The sequence below is a fragment of the Nyctereutes procyonoides genome, unplaced genomic scaffold, assembly GCF_905146905.1.
Source record: "Nyctereutes procyonoides isolate TBG_1078 unplaced genomic scaffold, NYPRO_anot_genome, whole genome shotgun sequence".
Taxonomy (NCBI): domain Eukaryota; kingdom Metazoa; phylum Chordata; class Mammalia; order Carnivora; family Canidae; genus Nyctereutes; species Nyctereutes procyonoides.
In genome coordinates, this window is record NW_026575133.1 from 697,389 (window position 1) to 718,244 (window position 20,856).

At 42.9% G+C, this 20,856-nt stretch overlaps 1 protein-coding gene across 5 annotated transcripts in view; it reads left to right on the forward strand.

The window, feature by feature from the left end:
* PLCE1 (phospholipase C epsilon 1) overlaps window positions 1-20,856 on the forward strand; it is a 323,410-nt gene that overhangs the window by 106,721 nt on the left and 195,833 nt on the right. Inside the window, exon 1 of one of the 5 annotated variants that reach the window (XM_055300240.1) lies at window positions 4,898-4,979. The exons of 3 other annotated variants lie outside the window; for them this stretch is intronic. In XM_055300240.1, coding sequence (XP_055156215.1) covers window positions 4,971-4,979 — 9 coding nt within the window. In that variant the 5' untranslated portion in view covers window positions 4,898-4,970. Of the gene's footprint in view, window positions 1-4,897; window positions 4,980-5,134; window positions 5,212-20,856 lie in introns of those variants that run through there. One more of the 5 variants, XM_055300241.1, reaches the window with a different exon arrangement.

Here is a 20,856-nt window from a genome sequence, read left to right on the forward strand (position 1 = left end):
ATCTAATAGGACCCTTTTATTAATTACTGAATTCAGTCATTAATATGTATTCTGATACCTGCCTTAAAAATATGTCTGTTGTCGTTAGCGGATTTTTATTGAGCCCACTATGAGTGCCTAACATTTTTGCAAACAGCTTCACTGATGTTCTCTCATGTAAGGCCCTTAGCTCTATAAAAGAGGCACTGCTTTGACTTTCTCCTTTTACAGAAGAGGACACTGGGGCCTAGAGAAGTTAAGCCACTTGTCTAGGGTCACACAGGAGATGTGACAGTGTCAAGAACAACAGCCTGCCCCCGGGAGCCACGCTGCCTGTGCACTCAACCTTCTTGCTGTGTTGCTCCCACTTATTTCCAGCCCAATGAGGGCAAACACTGGTTTCCTGTGATTGGCCAAGAGTGATGTTCCCTGTTAGCTATGGTATGTTGGATGGTCTCTGGGGGCCTTGTTTTGATTTTGTCCTCAGGACACCACAGTTAAAGAATCACCCCAATTTTAAGATCATCTTTCCAGAGAATCTCCTAGAACTTTAGGATAAGCAGCTACAGTTTGTACAGCCTTTGCCAGGTGCTGGACTCAGAAACATTACTGCTCAGACAGGAGCCTTGACATGAGCACAGTTGCCAGGCTTACTTCCTGCTTCACAGGATTCTCATTCTGCAAAGGTAACAGAGTTTGTAGTGAAGACGCTGGACTCTGAAGTCAACCAGTCCAGTTCAGATCCTGATTGAATATGGAACCTTCTTCATACTGGTCTTGGAAAGAATAACTAGGCCTATCACTTAGGGCACTTCACGTGCCTTGGGGCACTTAGAAAGCTTTTAAGAATGGTAGCAGCTAAACACACCACCTTTTAAAACTGGACATTGGGGTAGGGAGTGCATTCTGACAACAGGCAGACGCAGCTGGCAGTTCAGAGCTCACAGCAGCTTTGTGCGGCGGATGGCAAAGGCTGCTTGGACACTTGCCAGCCCCGACTTTGAAAATTTAAACATTTTCAAGATTATTTTTAACCAAACTTAAAGAACAGGGATTCCCACAGTGTGAAGGAGGCTGCCTCAGCTTTGCCATTTCCCACAGGGAAAGAGACCAAGGGAAACTTCTTTTTTGTTGAGGGAAGAGAGGAGGGAGAGGTGAGAGTACAGGGTGGAGGATGAGCACTGAAGTGGGAGCACCAAGCCTGGGTCCTCAGCCAGCGACCCCTGGAGCTCCTGGCACTCTTTCCGCCTCCATAAAACCAGGGAGCTGGACTACAGGCCCTCCTGATGCTGACATTCTGTGAAACCATAAATGCTTTCTTGGAGCTGCAATTTAACATGGGCCCTCAGCTTTTATGGAGGAGCTATGTAAGTCTGGGCCCTTGCAAAAATGTCTCTGTATCTTGTATGCAAGTCCCGTGGAAGGGATTGTCCTTCATATTACCCAGTGCCCTATATCGCAGTTTATAAATTCCTCTCAAAATTTGGAGCCAGGAAAAAGTTTGCTTCTCAGCTTGAACACTTACTTTTTTTTTTTTTTGGATTGGATGACATCTGTGCTGTCCCCTCCATTTGTTTCTCTTCTTACTTCCTTTGCCAAGAGGCTCAAGAGCTAAATACAGTGGTCAACAATAGTGGCTTCCCTCAGACAACTTGGGGCTTGAAATCTTTCTCAGAACTGAATATTATTATTGCTTGACTTTATGTACCATAATACAGAAACCACACCAAATCCTTCTGTGGCACTCAACAAGGCATGAATCATTGACACAGAATGACGCAGCGACTAGATGCAGAAATACACAAATGCTGTCCCCCCACTATCAGTGGCTTCTTTTGTCACCCTCTTTCACAACTCCCAGTGAGTGTGAAACAATAACAACACATGTGAGGTCCGGACCTGGCACTAAGTCTTTTATATGTATTTTCTCATTCAACAACCTTGTGTTTGGGGGTATTACTACATTCTTTATTTAAAAGTGAGAAAAGTCAGATACCAGAAGGTTAAGTAGCTGGACAAAGTCTCAAGTGAATGAGTTAATGAAAGACCGCTCCTTTCTGTCACTGCTTGTGGACAGGCAGGCCCATTAGATCCAAGGAATTCCTTTGCCCCTGGGAGTCTGAGTGGGAGAGAGGCTTTGGCCCATCTGGTGTTGGCTTGTTTATGTGGATAATTAGTAAGCCAAGCACAAGCAAACAAAAACCAGGAATAAACATGAGAATGGGAAGGGGAGAAATGATGACCACCGAAGACAAGAGAAACGTCTGGATTCTGACTCTCCTAAGATCAATCCTGAACTCCCATTGAGCCTATTTGTTTGAGGAACCCTGTGGAGTCTCAGAGATGTTGGCTCATCTCTTTTGGAATGTGCATGGAGTCAGGCTGTGGTTGGGGAATGGTTCCTGGGATGTCCCACATTCCCTCATACTTGGATTTACTAGGAGTCCAGCTTGGCTGTGGGGCACAAACCCTGCACACCCCTAACAGAGTTGTGGAAACATTTCCCAGTATTTCCTGACCTCCAGAGCTGGCACTAATGGAGGAATCTGTCAGCCCATTCAGCCACAAGCCCTAAACTGATCCTGCATGGTGGCATCTTTAGTGCCTGTCCTCACTCCTCTCCCCATTGAATACAAGACTGGCCATGAGTAGGGACAGGATGGGAAGTTGTCATGGCCAGGCTGAGCACACAGGGCTTGGCCTCGTAGACAGACTGGGTAAGTAAAGCCTTACTTTGGCCTTTGGACTCAGCTGGGAATATGTCCACAGTCAGTATGCAGATATCCAGGTATGACCAAATAATAACACAACTTTTAGCATTTCACATTCAAAAGTATCTCGCATTCAGCCAAAAATATCTATTAAAGCATTCCCCTGTGCCAAGCTTCATTCCATGTGCTGGGGGCACAGTACCAAGCAAGGTAATCTGGGCATGCTGATAGGGAGCTCACTGAAAATGATTATGCAGCCTGTTGCCCCTGGTACAGTCAAGTGCTGTGCTTGGGAAGCCTTGTCTTTTGGAATCACTTTGGTTGACTCTCCCTTTAATCTGGAGATGGTATCATTGCTCAAAACATTTTTGGAACTGCCCTTTAGGAATCGCCTTCAGGGCTAGTCTGGGCCACACAGGAAAATCCATCTCAGTATTTTATAACCACACGTAGCTGTGACCAAAAATGGTTTTGCCCAGCTTAATGACCCACTTTATTCCCCAGACTTGGCTCTGATTGACTTGCCTGTGAGCCAAAATTACATCCACCCTCCTAGGATGGATATTTACCACCATTGAATATATTAGTAGCAATTTGGATACTTTTGAAATAATTTCTCACTTGCCCAAACTCCCATCACCCTTGGTGGCTCTGTAGTAACACTTAGCCCAGGCTCCCTTTTGGTAGAATAACCTCGTTCTGCTTCCACTTGCCCTACCAGGTGGGGAGCCTTTGGAAAACAGGGCCATATAGTTACACTCTCTGCAGTGCCAAACATGGAACAGATATTCAAAAATGCGTGTTTACTAAAATGGGATGGACAGGCTCTAAAGGACGTTTACAAAGAGGTGTTCCAGAATTTCTCTGAGTGACAAGACTATCATTGGAAGAATAGGTATTGTAGTGTAGTATATGGAGCTCTAGAATCTTTCGGGCCTGGCTCCAATCCCTACTCCCCCCCTTAGCCAGCTGTGTGGCTGGCCCCATAAGGCATTCATTCCCCTGAGCTTTCATTTCTGCATCTGCAGAATAGGGATGATAATACTGCCTCATAGAGAGTTTTATAGGGCAAGTGACAATATTCACATAGAGTCCTTAGCACAGTGCCTATTGCATAGTACACTAACTCAATAAATGGGAATGATATTGTTATTACTATTGTTATTAGTATGTCTATGGTGGCAGTGGTGATGGTGATGGTTAGTGAAGCTGGCAGGAGCAATAGGCTGATGGTTAAGGAGCACACCACACAAATCTGGTACCACTACTTACCAGTTCACCACCACCTCATTCCTCTGTGTTTGGGGGTTCCTTCATCTGTAGAATGGGAACAATAATAGTATCTACCTTGCAGGATTGTTGTGAGGGCTCAGTGAGTAAGGTGTTAACACAATGCCTAGCACATAATAAATACTTTGTAAGTTTCATATTGTGATCAATAATACATCCAAAACCAAATCGTCTGCCTCTAGCATCCCCACCAGTCTCAAGCCAGGCAGTGAGCAGTTATGAAACCTTAGTCGATCTCTCCCTCAAGCAAGTGCCTTTCCCCTCTTCCCTCTCCTCAAACCCTTCTCACATCTTCCCATTCCATCTGTTTCAGGGACTATAAGATCCTAAAGTAATCAATAGCAGTTGTCTGTTGGGAAAGGTATTGGGAACCCTTAGGCTTTCTTGTTCATCAAAAGTTATAGGAAGAAAAATGGACTTCCGGCTTAAAACAGCACTTTTCCTGGGAATTACCTTTACTTTGAAGGCATCTGCACCTTTAGGAGCCTCTCATATCCTGTAGCATGACAGGCTCCCACATCCCTGGATTGGTGCCTTCCAATTACCCTCTTGATACTAGGATTTTTGCACACAGATTCACTTGGGGTTCTGTTTGCTACCTTTTATTCTCTTGACTAAAACGATGGGTAATTGAGAAGTTCTGAATATCTTTTTGGAAAATATACTCTTGATGAAACCAGAACAATCCAAATAACTCTCCATGTGCCAAGGCCAGATTAATAAAATCCAAAGATGAATATATTTTTTTTTCTCTCCATCTAGAAAAGTTCTATTTCACAACAATTCTTACAATGTCCTGACTCTGGATCAGGGCCCTCCCCTGATTCTGGATATTACATCATTTTATTTCAGCTAATGTAAACACTCATCACCCTGTGTGTTGCAGGATTTTTCAGTACAGTTTGAGATTGGGCTTCATTTAGTGGATCTGAGTTGTTGCAGTGACTGATAGTTTCAGAAGAAAATGTAGCAGGAAGAGGCTTTGCAGGAATGGAAGAGGTGAGGCAGCTTCATGTGAGATTCTGCAAAGGGATTAAGATTTGGCACCGACTTGGTTTCTGTGCAGCCTCTTAGGCAGAGAGCCTGGCGAGAGGGAAGCAGGCTGTCAGCTGGGGCTTTGCACGCTCTCAGCCTGCCTTGAGGTTTGGTTGGCTCTTCCCTCTCTCTGCAGTACCTAATTTTACCTTTCTTAAAGGATGGATATGGATGCTGGAGGCTTAAGGAAGACGAGGTAAGGGCTCCCATTGTCCACAAATCCCCCAGTTCCTTAATGCATGGAATCTTGGGGACTGTTTCTTCACTCACACCGCTGTGCAGTGTTAGCCAAAACACAATTCCTATGAGACGTTTCACAGAGAAGATCAGGGAAGTTTCTTTCTTAGTTAAGAAAATTTCTAAAATGTTTTAGCCCAAAATAGTTAGCTATAGAGATGCAATTTTTTTTCTTTGAAATCACAGCTTTAAGATTACTTCTTTGCATTTTAATCTGCTAGATTTTGAAAAGAATCTTGATGGTGTACTAGATGTTTGTTTTCCTTCCTTTTATAATGACCTGTGGTGTGTTATATATCAACATCTAGTGTAATGAAGATGAGTAATTCGTTATATTCTTCAAATAAGTTGATATTGTTTTTGCAGATTTGATTTGTTTTTTTCTCTTTCTTAATCTTTTGGCTTTTGTGCATATGGTACCCGTAAGGAATATCTTTAAGTATAGCTAAGTTTTAAGAAGAAAAAGTATATACTTAGAGAGTTCAATTCAATCATATTTTATAGGATCCCTGTTTTAAATGAACTGCATGTTTTTGATGCTTCAGATATACTTTATTAAAAATTTTTATTTCAGTGTAAATATCTGTGGCTGGTGGGAAAGGTTGTTTAGTTTGTCTGTGTGGTTAAGCTATTTATTTACAAGCCGTAAAAGCAAGTTAGACCTTTGATAAGATCAGCTCAAGAAGAGATCATTGGAAGAGTAGTTTCTGCTCACCACCAACTTAATTCCAAATTCTGTTCCTTTTCTTAAAAAAAAAAAAAAATTCTGGAGTTAAAAATAACCCAGAATAAAACTTGAAAACTGTTTTGTTTCTCTGTATTTGGCTAACTTCATTGCAAAGTACTGTGTTTAAGGAATTCAAGCTATGAGGACTCCTCTTGAAATGGTTTGTTCAATTCTATCTGTGAATTTCTATACTCTTTTCAAGAGCAGAGGATGTTTTGTGAGTATGAAGATTCAACTTTTCACCGAGTCTTCACTCCTAGTCTGCAGCCTTGGGCAATGGATAACAACTCTAAGAAAATAACATGAAAAATCATGTCCATTTTCTGACACAGATTCAGTTCTTCAGTGTCTGTCATATTGCAGAGTTGCCAAAGTGAGGAGAGGGGGGCATTTGGCCTCCCTCATTACAATGAGTGACTTCCTTGGACTGTTGTGATTGATAGAGGCAAGGACTCATGATCCCTCTTATTTACTGAAAGTAAACTGTTTTTGTTCAGTGTAGGGATCTCTGATCCTGCCTTCAATTTTGTTTGGGTGAGGGGGGTAGGGTCTGTGCATCCAGTTGTTCTTACTATTTTTGTTTGATGAGCCCTTAGTTCATGAAGTCCTCTGGTTTTTCCTTTGGAAATAGACTGACAGTAGAGTCTTAGCCTCATGTATTACTTTAACTTAGCTTTTTAGCCATTGTGTTTTCTTTTAGCAAGATGGCTAAAAATAAGGCAGTCTTAATGCAAGGTGTGAGAGCAGCTATCATCTTTAGGAAAATAAAATCAGGCCAAGGGTTAAAACATGCACGCGGACTCTTAATTGTGCTGTGTACACTCTCTTCCGATTATTGAAGAATCTAGGAAAGCTATCGTAACAACTGCTTTCCCTAATGGAGCTTAAAAAAAAATCAAGCTGTATAGTGTGGAAACGGTATGTCATCCTGGCTTTCCTCATTGTCACATTGATATCTTCTTAAGGGACATCTGGAGTCCTCTAATATTTTTAGAAATGTCAAACAAAATATGTTTTGTTAACAAAATATAATTTTGCCAATGTATTACCTTATCCTCATTCTATCTTCTTCCTCCTTGCTTGTCATTTAGGAGAGAGGGGAAATTGTCCAGCTAAACAGTTGAGGAATGATTGTTAGGAACATCCTAGAGTAGTTGCTGTGAGTTATCCTTTCCTTTTCAGTGTGCTCTTGATAGAGATTCAGTGTATTTGTTGTTTTTATTTCTATTAAAACATCAAGATAGTCACATGACTGAAAAAAGTTTTTTTAAGTACAAAAAGGGTAAATAATGAAAAGCTTCTTCCATGGGTTCCAGACACCCCATTTCCCCTCTAGGTAACTGAAAGAATTCTGAAAAGGAGTAAACAGCACTTTAGACCTGTGCTGCTCAAGCTTGGTATGCCAGGGCAAACACCTGCAGAGCTGGTGAAAACACAGCTTTCTGGGCTCCCCCTATGCCCCTACACCCCTGTGCCCCTGAGATTCTGACTCTGGAAGAAGGAGATTGGATCCCAGTATTTGCATTCTCCATGGTTTCCCAGGTGCTGATGCCATCTGGTGGGATCACACTTTGAACAGTGCCAGTTTAAAGTGAAGTCCTCCTTTTTCTGTGTCCATTTCCCACCCTCTTTCCTCTACTTTTCAGAATGGCTGAAATCAACAGCCCTGGTAACCCACTGGGAGAAAACTGTGGTGACAAATAAAACACATCTGTAAATAGAATTTGGCTGGAGAGAGGGGGTGGCGATGGGCTAAGGCCTTGTGTGTGATGGACACACACTGGGTACAGGGCATTACCTTATAGCTGGTCTACTGTAAATTCACATCTCAATTACAGCCTAAAATGGTGCCAGCAACTGAGGTGAGCACCACCTCCATGAAAAATCTTCTTACAGGTTGTAATTTTGAAAATATTTGGCATAATTATATGTATACACACACATCTATGTATGTGCTGGGAAAACGACCCAGCCTCTGTCCCCTTTCACCTCTGCTTCCCTATAAGTGCCACCATATCTCCTGTCTGATGGCAAATGACATACATGAATATGTTTGACACAAGTGAACACAGGTCATTCTGTGGTACTGAGCAGTATTTTCCATGAAACCAGCCCAAATTGGAAACAGGTTTGTTTTCCTTTATTTACTGGGTCAATAAATGTTTAGTGGGGGCCTGGTACGCCACACACTGCCAGGGATGTGGATGCAGCAGGGAGGTGGATGACATGGTCCCTGCCCATGAAGCTTCAGATATAGTAGAGATTCTTAGAAAGGGAGATGAGTAGTCCAGCACAGAGATGGAGGAGGGAGAGAAAGGGAGAATAATAATGTATGAGGCATATGCTTAGTAAATGGCTGGTTGTGTGTATAGATCCCTTCCAGTAAATGACTGGTTGGGTGGATGGATCCCTTTAATTGAACTGTCATATTCAGTTCAATTAAATAGTTACTCAGTGCAAGTCATAACATTAGGACTATAGGGGACACGCATGAAAGTAAAACATAGTTCTTGCCCTCAAGAAATTTGCTATTCAGAGGCAGGTGATACAACTCCCAACTGTCCAGCCCTGTCTCATTTTCATAGAACTTCCCCATATATTGTGGACCCTCGGTGATAATGTGATGTGGATTGGATAATAAAATATAATTACTTGTTTCTGGTACCCTCTTCTGCCACTTCCCAAAGGAGCTGTTGCAGCAAGAACCAAAAGCTAAAACAACCTACTATGTTGTATTTAGTGCTCATTGCACACCTACCATGCTTTGCCACAAGAAGCCATTTGAATTCAAATAGATATCTAATACTAATAACCTTCATATTCTCACCTGCCTCATGGAGACATACAAAGAAACAGCAGGTGCACGTGTGTGTTGTGGGGTGGAGAGGGGTTTTGCCAGAGGCTATGTATGTCGAGTGATTTCTCCACTGGGGTCCATCTAGCTTACGAATCCAGGAAGGGGTCAACAGATTGCACCATGAGGAAAGAACTGTGGCAACCACTGCAAGTTTAGGCAGGTGTGGACACGGGGAAACCTTAGGGCTTTCTAGAACAGGGACTCCATCTTTCTAACAATTGGCAGAAAGAGTTGTACGCTGGCACTAGCTGGGTAAGGACAATCTGATGAAAATGGAGAAGGCAGAGGTCGGAAATCAATAGGGTGGAAACTATCCTGTGCATGTCTCAAAGGTAAATTCCCAACTCTCTCCTTTAGTCCCAGTAGCATGACCTGGGAGCACATAATAGAGTTCTGAAGGCTAATTTGGGAAGCTGAAAAAGAGGCTGAAGATCAGAACCTTTTGTGATCATTGCTGAGCTATAGTCATATATAGCTATAGTCATATATATATGACTGTATATATATGACTATATATATATATGACTGTATATATATGACTATATATATATATATATATATATATATATATGGCTGTAGTCCATTGATGGCTATCACACATAGCACAGATGGAAACAGGTGGAATTTGAGGGTCCTGGTGAAAGCAGATACAGGGATATTGTGTTTCTTAGTTAGGAATCAAAGTTGTGAGATAGCTGTCAAAGAAGGGTAAGAAACCAGAATCATGAAACAGATTGTCAGAGCACTGGAGAAATCCAAGGAGCCTCAGCATAAAAATGGCATCAGGAAATGTCCAGTGGGTAGAAGTAGCCAACAGTTAATGAAAATATGGCAGTAGAAAGGGGTTACAAGCTACCTGACAAGGATAATGAGATTGAGCTGGGAACTGCAATAGGACTGGCTAAGCTAAAGAATCGGGCCAATTAGTAATAATGAGAGTGTTTACTCACTTGTAAATTGGCAAAATATCTCCCTGGGATGAATTAGGACAAATGATCATTTCCTGTCCTAATGATTTTACAGAAAAAAAGGAAGAGAAGCACCATAGGAGGTGCAGAGAGTATCTGTGTGTAACTACTGTAATTTAATAACTCTAATAAGTTTAAGATGAACAGTCTGGTGTAAGAACGGAAAATGAAGATAATATGTACGTTAACAAGAGAAGAAAAGCATGTGTACAGTAATAGAAAAGGAATTATAAACAAAATGTCAATCAGCCTCAAGAATCTTGCCAGCTAATTTTTAGAAAACACTACTAAACGTGTTTTAGGAGGCACAAAGTATGACAAAATTTGAGAAATCGTTTTGGGGGTGGTTGGAAAGAACCAACTTTTTTCCTACTTTACCTTCTTTGGCCAACACAGAAAGAATAAATAAGAGTTTGCTAAACACTTACTTTGTACCAAGCATCAGGCACAACCCTCTCTGGCCTTACTTCATTTGACTCTCATAGCCCTGGAGGTTGGGATAATAATCATGATTTACAGAATCAGCCAAAACAGGATTGCTGAAGACAAAGGCACGTTCATAAGAAAGAGATATCTTCAGAAAAAACAAAAAGTTAATTCAGTTGGAAAATCAGGGTAACCCACTCAGGAAATGCATGGAAAGGATCCCACATAATTTAAGGAGCATCCTATAAGAATCAGACATTAGAAAAGAAACAAGAGGATCTTTCAAAGTAATTGAAATGAAGAAACCAGCCAACTACCTGGTAGAACCTTTGTAGATAGATGATCAGAACACTCCTTTGGATTTTGGAAAAAGAGCCAGCAGACATAATAAATTATGTGCCCTGAAATTTTCAGAGAAATATATCAAAGTGAATATCATTCTTAAAGTATCTTTAGAAGCAGAGGTACTAGATCAAGTAGTAGCCAATGCACAGAATGTTCTGGACTTAGTTGATAAATTGGGTGTGGATAAATCACGGGGACAGGTTGGCATTCATCCAAGAGTTCTGAAGGAATTCAGGGGTGAAATCGTGGGACTGTTGGTCAAAGCATCTAAATTTTAGCTTCAAAAATTCAGCAATCCCCTAACCTTCTTTGTCTCATAAAATTGCTTGCCTCCACTCTCTGCACTACATTATTTGAACATAAATTATAATATATGTGTAAAACATGAAATGCAATATACCAAATAAGAAAATATGTTTTAAACAGCAGTGATTTTGAATTGCCAAACCCTGTTGTGTCACAGTCTTGAAAGTCTTTGTGAACATTTCATTCTTGAAATTGCTGAGAATTACCCAGCCCCTTAGGATCATGTAAAATAAGCTTATAATTGTTCATGTGAACTCAGTAGCAAAAGCACAAAGAAATGGGCAGTGACTCAGTGTTTTGAGAAAGTATTTATCATACAGAGCTGCTTTTCTAAAGGGAGAGAAGATTCTTGCAGCCTCGGAAATGGACGCTCAATGTCCATTAATTACCTAAAAGGCATGTGGAGGATTTGAAAACTAATCAGCTTCTGAGCCCCTAAGTGCACAGTCCAGCTGCCCAATTTGCCCAGTGGTCTGGCCCTGCTCCCAGCTGGCTCAGGACTTCTTCCCTTTCTCATGGCCTTGACTTCGTCTAGCCCTGCTCAACTGCTAGTCCAGACACCCTGTTCTCAGAATTGTTGCAGGCAGCCCGGGCTCTCTATCATCCATGGCCTGCACAGAGCAGGAGTTAGGATGGGGACCCTGGCCAGAGTCAGAACAGAATTTGTGCTGAGTGACATGAAGAGGCCAGTACAGGGAGTTGGTCAGGGGCAAAGCAAGCAGCAGTAAACAAGAGATGGGAGCTGAGGTAAAGGTCATTCGGCCATTTCAAGGGCCTTTTCTGAGCATCTGGAATATTCCAGGCATCATACAGGGATACAGATGTGAATGAGACAGCCACAGTGGGAAAGATAAATAATGACACTAGAGCAGGATTTCACAACCTCGCACTAGGGGCATTTGGAGCTGGATAATTTTTCGTTGTAGAGGTGTCCTGTGCATTACAGGATGTTTAGCAGCATCCCTGGCCTCTACCCACTAGGTTCTAGGAGTATCCTCTCTCACACACCATTGTGACAACCAAAAATGTCTCCAGATACTGCTGAATGTCCCCTAGAGGCAAAATTGTCCGTAGTGGTTAATCAGTGAGGGTAAGGTATGATAAGTGCCTGCAGGGAGAAAGAACAGGCAATTAATTATGGGAGCTCCTGGTAGGTCCTCTTAACCCAGACCTGGTGGGCAGGGGAGGCTTCTGGAGCAACTCATAACTAAGATGAGAGCTACAGAGGGAGTGAGTGGTCCTCAAGGGCAAGTTTGGAAGAGGAGTGTCAGAAAAGGATGTCCTTCAGGCAGAGGGAACAGCCAGGCCTGGAGACAGGGAAGAAGCCCTTGGCCAGCTGGGTAGTGACTCGTGGGTGGTGGATATTCTTTTTGGTGCACACCCTTATCCCCAAGAGGCAGCATCTTACTCCCAGGGTCCACCAGCAGATTAACACGTTTGGATGCTGCAATTACACCAAAGCAGCCACCACTGGATGAGTAGCGACATTGGTTTAGAAATGTTTAGCCCGTTGTCAAAAGTATAGGGTAAGAAATGGGTCTCTAATGGTGTATTTTCCATAAAACTCTAATTGTCCCTTTCAGCTCTAGTATCTATGTTTGATAAGCAAATCTAATCAAATTAGAGCCAGATTGAAAACTTGTTAGCAAAGACTTTTTTTTTTTAAAGATTTTATTTATTTATTCATGAAAGACATACACAGAGAGAGAGGCAGAGACACAGGCAGAGGGTAAAGCAGGCTCCACGCAGGGAGCCCGATGTGGGACTCAATCCTGGGACACCGGGATCACGCCCCGGTCCGAAGGCAGACATTAAACAGCTGAGCCACCAAGGGATCCCAGCAAAACCTTTTCTCACAAGGCTACCCCAGGAATTGCTTTCCATTGCTGGGACTACAGACTCTTTCAGGAACTACAAAGGATACATTTTAACCACCTTTCACATTCCTCCCTCTTGAACCAACTCTGTTGTAGAGAGACTGGTTTTTATTTCCACCAGGAAAGGGGCTATGAGCCATGGGCTGGGTCTGCCTCAGATCTATACAACAATGAACACATTGGGGAAGTATGGTGCTCTGAGTAGCAGGACTAATTTCGTACAGCTACTAAGGGTTACAGGTGGGATCTGAACCCACCTTTTAGACTCTGATCCCATGTGCCTTCTACTTCCATATTCTGGAGGAACCACCTACCCCGTGGTCCTTGCTAGAGCCCAGAACCCACACCATGAGGACAGACTGGTTGGGGGGCTTCTCAGGCTGCATGGCAGATCTGGATTGGAATGACCTCCAGGACTAAAAGTGAGGTTATCATCTCCAGCTGTTCTTGGGGGCTTCTCGTGATCCAAATACACCCTTATTTGAACCATCAGTTCACTGATCATTCAACATTGTTGAAACGTCTTCACAAGGCCAGACCTTGGTTCTCTTCACCCTCCCCTCTGTCCTGCTGCTACCATGGGTAGTATGGAATGATGCCCAAGAGTCTAGGATCAGGATTTGGGAGACCTAAATTCTAGATACCCCTGCCTTTTACTTGCTTTTTGGTCTTGAGTCTGTTGGTTATCCAGCTGACTCATTTGTGAAATGATCAGCCAACCATAAACTCTACCCAGTTGTCTCTACTGGTTGCCCTGGGTATGGAATAACATAATGGTTATAAAGGCAGACTGAAAAGATGCATAACTTAACACCTGTCAGAAGGTACAGTGTCAGCAATGGGAGGGACAAATTGAATTGGCGCACAGTAGTAACTTAATACATGTGTGTTGAACAAAGGCGTGAAAGAAACTCCATCAGGAGGTAAGTCCCAGAGAGGAACTTTATATCAGAGTCTGATTGCCCTGTCAGGCAAACAGCTGGAAACTACAATAAAGAGGAAGCTCTCCAAACACTTAGGTAACATAACATATTAGGCATAGGGCACGATTCCTTCAATGAAAGAAAGTACCAAGAAGATCCTAACTGATCATAACTTGGATCCTGGGCAGCCCTGGTGGTGCAGCGGTTTAGCGCCGCCTGCAGCCCAGGGCGTGATCCTGGAGACCCTGGATCGAGTCCCACATCAGGCTCTCTCTGTATGATGCCTGCTTCTCCTCTGCCTGTGTCTCTGCCTCTCTCTCTCTCTGTCTCTATGAATAAATAAATAAAATCTTAAAAAAAAAAATAACTTGGATCCTACCAAGTACGTTTCACAGATGATGAAACCGAGGATCTGAGACATTTGGTGGCTAGATCAAGTTTGTGTGCATTATCACTGGCTGCCTGGGATAGAGGATGAAGGGGGAGACCAAGGTGATGCTGAGGTTTCTAGCCAGAAGAGTGGAAGGAGAGAGTAGAAATGGTAGAGCCAGGATAGCAGGGACAGTGAGCCTATTTGTGGAAGGGGAGGCAGAATGGTCCAGGTGAGCAATCATCACGACAGATGCTTAACTTCACTTGAATGTACATTTGAGAAACTTTATATCATCAAGGAACCAAGCTCTCTTGGAAAAAAAGTAGTTGCAGAACAAAACAAGATTTCTGGGAACTCACACCATTCATTCTTTCTTTAAACGAACAAAAAACCTTATTGTGCAAGTTTTTGAACAAACAGAAAAATATTGAGAATAGTATAGTGAATCCCCTTGGGCCCATCACCTTGCTTCACCATTTATCAATATTTGCCAGTGTTGTTTCATCGGTTACCTCCCAGGAGTATTTGCCACTCCTGCTGGAGTATCTAAAATAGACCCCAGATTTAAATCATTTCATCCATAAATACTTCATTATATATTCTTTTTTATTTTATTTATTTATTCATGAGAGACACAGAGAGGCAGAGACGTAGGCAGAGGGAGAAGCAGACTCCACGCAGGGAGCCCAATGTGGGACTCAGTCCCAGGACCCCAGGATCACACCCTGAGCCAAAGGCAGATTCTCAGCTGTTGAGACACCCAGGGTTCCCTTTATTATATATTCTTATAAAGATTTTTATAGAAACATAACTACAGTATTATCCATATCTAAACAAATAGTAATTCTAAATTACAATTTAATAATGAGCCTCTATTCAGATTTCCCTGATTGTTCCCAAAATGGCTTTTAATATTTGATTTTTGGAATCAGAGATCAGATGAGAAATACTACATTTGAATGACATATCTCTTAAGTCTTTTACTCTGTAACAGATTCCTTTCTTTTCAGACATGATTTACGTGTTGAAGAAGATGGAGCAATTTTCCCATAGAACATTCATTCTCTTTTAAAGCATCTTGAATTCCCCTTATACTTCTTATAAGTGCACTGGGCATACAATTGTTGGTGACTCTGGAAGTATCTCTCAGGAGTCTCCATCATCATGGCCAATGCTGCTTATGTTTTTGAAGAGCAAGCTGGGTGCCAGGCTGAGCAAGAGCAGCCGTATTTGCTTTACCGGTGGTAGAATGAGAACACAGCATGGGTAATGCTGTGCCAGGCCATTTGAGAAATGTGGGGAATAGGGAACTGCCTTCACATGGCTCTGAGAAGCTTATCACTCAGTTGGAAAGAAGATGATTATGCCTTTATAAGGCAGACTGAAAAGATGCATAACTTAACACCTGTCAGAAGGTACAGTGTCAGCAATGGGAGGGACAAATTGAATTGGTGCACAGTAGGAACTTAATACATGTGTGTTGAACAAAGGCGTGAAAGAAACTCCATCAGGAGGTAAATCCCAGAGAAGAACTTCCTATCAGAGAGTCTGATTAACACAAGGCAGCACAGTGTTGAGAAGTCAATTAAACTGCACTTGGCTCCAGCCTCAGCTGTGACACTTAACAGCTGTGTGATTACAAACCAGTCACTTCATCTTTCTGAACCTAATCCCTCATCTTTTTTTTTTAAGATTTATTTATTTATTTATGATAGACACAGAGAGAGGGAGAGAGAGAGAGGCAGAGACACAGGAGGAGGGAGAAGCAGGCTCCATGCCAGGAGCCCGACACGGGACTCGATCCCGGGATTCCAGGATCGCACCCTGGGCCAAAGGCAGGTGCTAAACCACTGAGCCACCCAGGGATCCCCTAATTCCTCATCTTTAAAACAGGGACATTAAACTCTGCCTACCTCAGAATTATATGAGAAGTGGGAAGTGTGGGCCCTGGAGTAAGATGATCAGGAGCTGACTCTAAGCTCTGCTTCTTCCTAGTGGAATTAAGTATTCACACTTCGCTCCATGCCAATCCTGTCCTCAGAACTTCATGATCCGTTTTAAAGATGGCCAAACTGAGGTTTAGAGGAATAGTTTGTGCACATTTACCTACTTAGTGTACTGGGATTGAATACAGGCAAACTAATATGGAGCTTACACAAACTGCTGGGATATATTACTTTTCCCATCCAAGTTTATCAAAATTCAGTACCCTTGTATGTGAGGAGGGAAACATTATATCCACTTTATGGAACTATTGTGAAAGTTAAACAAGAAAAATATACTCAGCAGGTAGCAAATGCTCAAGAGTATTTGTTTTCACAGTTGTTATAAAATTATAAATTACTATACCAGTTGTTGGACGATGCTGTGGACTCTTACATTGTGCAGAGCCATCTGCAGGTGTATTAGGAGCATGGAGAAAGGAATCTTTAAGTTGGGTTGAAGCCTTTATGGCAGGGGAGGAGGCAGGTAGGCCCCAGCAGGGATTTGGATTTGACTATCATAGGAGATAAAGATGTAAAGCAAGAGGGGAGAGCAGCCCAAGCAGGAAGACTTGATAGAAAAATAGTGTTCAAAAGAACACTATTTTTAGTTTAAACTAGAAGTTTAAACTTCTTAGTGTCTTATTAGTGCAAGTGAGTGTTTAGATGGTCAGAGAGAACACACATAGACACCCTGGACCCCTTTCAGGAGGGTCTGTAAGAAATTAGAGAAAGGGGCGGTTGTTAGGAGCCTGCTGCTCTGGGTGCAGCTCAACACAACTTCTGACCAGTCTGTCTGTGATCTAAGTGAGTCACTGAACTTTGCAATCCATTATTTCTTCCTAGGTAAAATGGAGATCATAAAGGACTTACATCTTAGGGCTGCTTGGGGGGATTATATCATGTGGGGAAAGAATCCATAGAAGTCAACACCCAGAGTTTTTTTCCATTCTGGCCTCCATATGGTTCTTCCTGCCTCTATTGTGGCCTCGCATTCCCCTCCCCTCACTCCTTGAAGGGCAGCCAGGACTCTGGGTCACCCTGGGTCAAAGGCTAGCCGACTAAAGCACCGGGATGTTGCACCAGGAGGATGCTCTCAAAGGCTTATTCCTTTTGGTAGAAACACGGCCCTGGATAAGAAAAGGTGTGAATCGAGGAGGGATTAGGTATGCTTCTCTGGACCTGGTTAATTGCTCTGCCCCCCACCCCCAGTATTTGCTTGGGTAAGAAGTCTATCCCCGGTTTCTTGAAAAACTTAGAAGAAGCTCCCTCAGTCTGAAGTTGTTAAATCCTTTGTCTGTGAGCTTTTGACTATCCTTGGGACTCTTCCTTTCTTCAAGTGCTTGGTGCCTGAATCTCTGCAGATAGGAGAGATTTTAAAGGTCACTAACACTTTGTTTTGTATGAGTCAGTCAACTGCACTGGCTCTGCCCTCATGCTGCAGTCAGACTTCTAAGGGAAGACGGATGCAAGGAGGTTAATGATCTGTTGCAAGACTGGTGAGCAAAACTCATCTTGGAGAGAAGGTGTACAATTCACTGCTGGGGAAACATGGCAGGACTCCCTTGCCTTTGTGGAATTGGAGGCTCTTCCTTTCCAATGGAAGGCTCTTCTTCAGGTGGCCTTCCTGGAGAAAACACCTAGAGAATGAATGTGACATAGCCAAAGTTATTAGGAAAAGGAAATGGCATTTACAAAAGCCTGGAAGTCAGGAAGAAAGAATAAGTCCATGATGGATTTCGGACACCTGAAGGGAGCTACTTCTGCAAATGTACCAGCCCCTCGGAAGATCTCCCCATAGAGGGAAGTGCAGTCATTGTCAGAAGCCATGCCATGCAGAACCTGGACCTGGTGTAACAAGGAAATAGGATCTATGGTGGGGTGAGAGGTATGAGTAACGTAGGTGTGTGTGGTCTGCTTTCCTTCTCCTGAGTGCCTTACCACAGTGTGACCACCACAAAGCTCCCCCTTTGGGGGCCTCAGTTTTTTCATGAATGAAACAGGGACTGGATGAGCTCCTTTCAGTTCCTCAGTTCCATGGCTCTCTGAAATTATTTTTAAAGCTGAGAAAAAAAAATCAAGTAACTACTGAAAACAGATTTCAGTCCTTATTAGGTTGCAAAATGGGAACAGAAACAGAACCTGGTATTGAGAAAGAATTCAAAAAAAAAAAAAAACAGTTAAGGAGAGACATCTTTGATATTGAGTAGATAAAGATTCCATGGCAATTCAAGTCAGTGCTGAGCTTGAATTACCAAAAAACAAGAGCTGAATCACAGGAGAAAGAGGAAGAAAAGAAAAACCCTCCTCAGAGGCAAAGGGGCCTTTGGAAACAAGTGTCTGAGGGCCATCCCCAGGGTGGAATGGGTTACTTAGTAAAGATGATGACCAGGAACTGCACAGATGTGCAATGTTTTGATGGCAGTGTTTTGGTGATGTATATCTAAGAGCATGTGCTCTGTGGGCGGGGAGGGGGCTGGATTGTGTTTGCTTGTGGGAAGATGCAGGCCGAAGGGCACAAGGAAGTTGTCACCCTTCGCTCTGTGCTCAGGCGCTGGAGGGGTCTGGCTCTTGAAGCCAGAAGGCCATTTGTAGAGCTGAGTGAGTGCCGGCAGGCCAAGCCAGGCCAGGCAGGGCAGGATGGAGGTCTGATGCCTAGTGGTGTGTGTGTGTGTGTGTGTGTGTGTGTGTGTGTGTGTGTGTGTGTGTAGATGTCTGTTTGGGGCATGTACTTGGTGTTGCCTAGAGACCTCTGAGGCCAAGGGCCAGAATCCCCTAGGAAGCTAGATGCTTGGGGCTACAGCTGAGCAGCTTGTCTGCTCTGCTTGCCAAGAAGCCAGGTTCTGATAAAGAATCCTAGAGAAGAGAGGAGAATGGGTTTTCTTTCCAGCAGCATTATAATATTATAGAACCAGGGTGAATCATCATCGTCTTTAATCTGGTAACAATAAGCAAATGTTAGGCTAGCTCCATGACCTACATTATTTCCAGACCTTCCAGCAACCCATCAAGTGGGCATTATTTTTATTATTGCCATTTTATTCATTTTCCCCCTCCATTGCAGAAGTGGAGTCTCAAAAAGTTTGGGCCTCAAAAGTAGTGAGTTGAAAAGATCAGGATTCATACCACATTTACCTCCTTCTCTTTCATGAGGCACAATATGAATTGTGGTTTTCAGTCCCACACAGGCCAATTTACCAGTGCTCCCAGTAATGCAGAAAAGTGACATTGTATTCACATTTATACTTTAATAAACTGAAACATAATGTCTTCATTTAATAAATAACATTATGGCTGTCCTATAATTTGCATTTTTTTGACAACTAGAGAAGGGAACAAAATTTACTGTTTGTCTTCCCAGGTGAATGAATTGTCTTCCTGGTTTTTGCCCATTGCTGGCCCTCTCATGGCACAAATGAATACAATACAGTCTGGCAAAGGTTAAGTGGCCTGTCTCAGGTCACACAGCTAGTTGTTGGAATGGCCAAGGCCAGAACTCTACTGTAGGGTCTCCTGACTGACTTATCCAGCCTTCTGCCCCATAGCTGAGCTTCCAGCACCCCTCAACCTGCCACCTTGAGGAGAGGTACTCGAAGCTCTCCTCATTCCAGGGGCTGTCCCAGGGGAAGAAAGAACAAGATAGGCAGCTCCTTGACCAAAGCATCTTGACATGGAATCCTTCCTACAAAAATCTTTGGAATCTCTTCTGATGAGTAATAGGCAACCACTCAGACATACTTTAAAATAGCTGGTTTGTTTTGAAATAATAATTTTTAAAAATGCAAAGAAGAAAAACAGCAGAAGAGGCAGATGGCATGTTTTAAAAGAGTTCTTACTGACGATTTTAAAAGCTATTATAAAAACCAGCTAATAAACTGCCCATCACAATCCAGAGAAGAATATACCTAAGATCCCCCTGGAGCACTCGGAGACAAAAACAGCCATTACTGCGAAATCTCCTGTTTCGTGAGCACTGTCAGGTGTCATGCTAAGTGCTTCTTGAGTACTCTTATTTATTCTTCACAGCCACCTGATAAGATAGATAATGTTATTACCATTATCACCATTTTATGGCTAGGCAAACTCCGGCTTAGGGAGAGTCAGCACTTTTTTTCAAGGTCACAAGATAATATGTGGCAAAATTGGGGCTTGAACTCTTAATTCAAGGTTTGTGCTCTTAATTATTTATGTTACCAGACACCCTCTAGCCCCTTAAATGGTGCAGTGGCTGCAGCCCTCTGGCTGGCCTGTGAGGGGGCAGTTGTTATGAAAACAAATTATCCCAACCACTTTGAAGAATAGGTCTAAAAAGAGCATCCAAAGGACCATTTGTCAAGAACATTTTTCTTTTTTTTCTTTAAGATTTATTTATTTATTTGTTTATGATAGACAGAGAGAGAGGCAGAGACACAGGCAGAGGGAGAAGCAGGCTCCATGCTGGGAGCCCGACGCGGGACTCGGTCCCGGGACTCCAGGATCGCGCTCTGGGCCAAAGGCAGGCGCTAAACCATTGAGCCGACCAAGGATCCCCCAAGAACGTTTTTCAATTCCAATAATTAAGGCTTAAGAAGTTAGGTAATTGGGCAGCCCTGGTGGCTTAGCAGTTTAGCGCTGCCTTCAGCCCAGGGTGTGATCCTGGGGACCCGGGATTGAGTCCCACATCGGGCTCCATGTGTGGAGCCTGCTTCTCCCTCTGCCTGTGTCTCTGTATCTCTCATGAATAAATAAACAAAACCTTTAAAAAAAAAAAAAAAGTTAGGTAATTTGCTCTAGGTGACAACTCTACATTTTGGAGCCAAACTGATCCAGACTCAGGCATT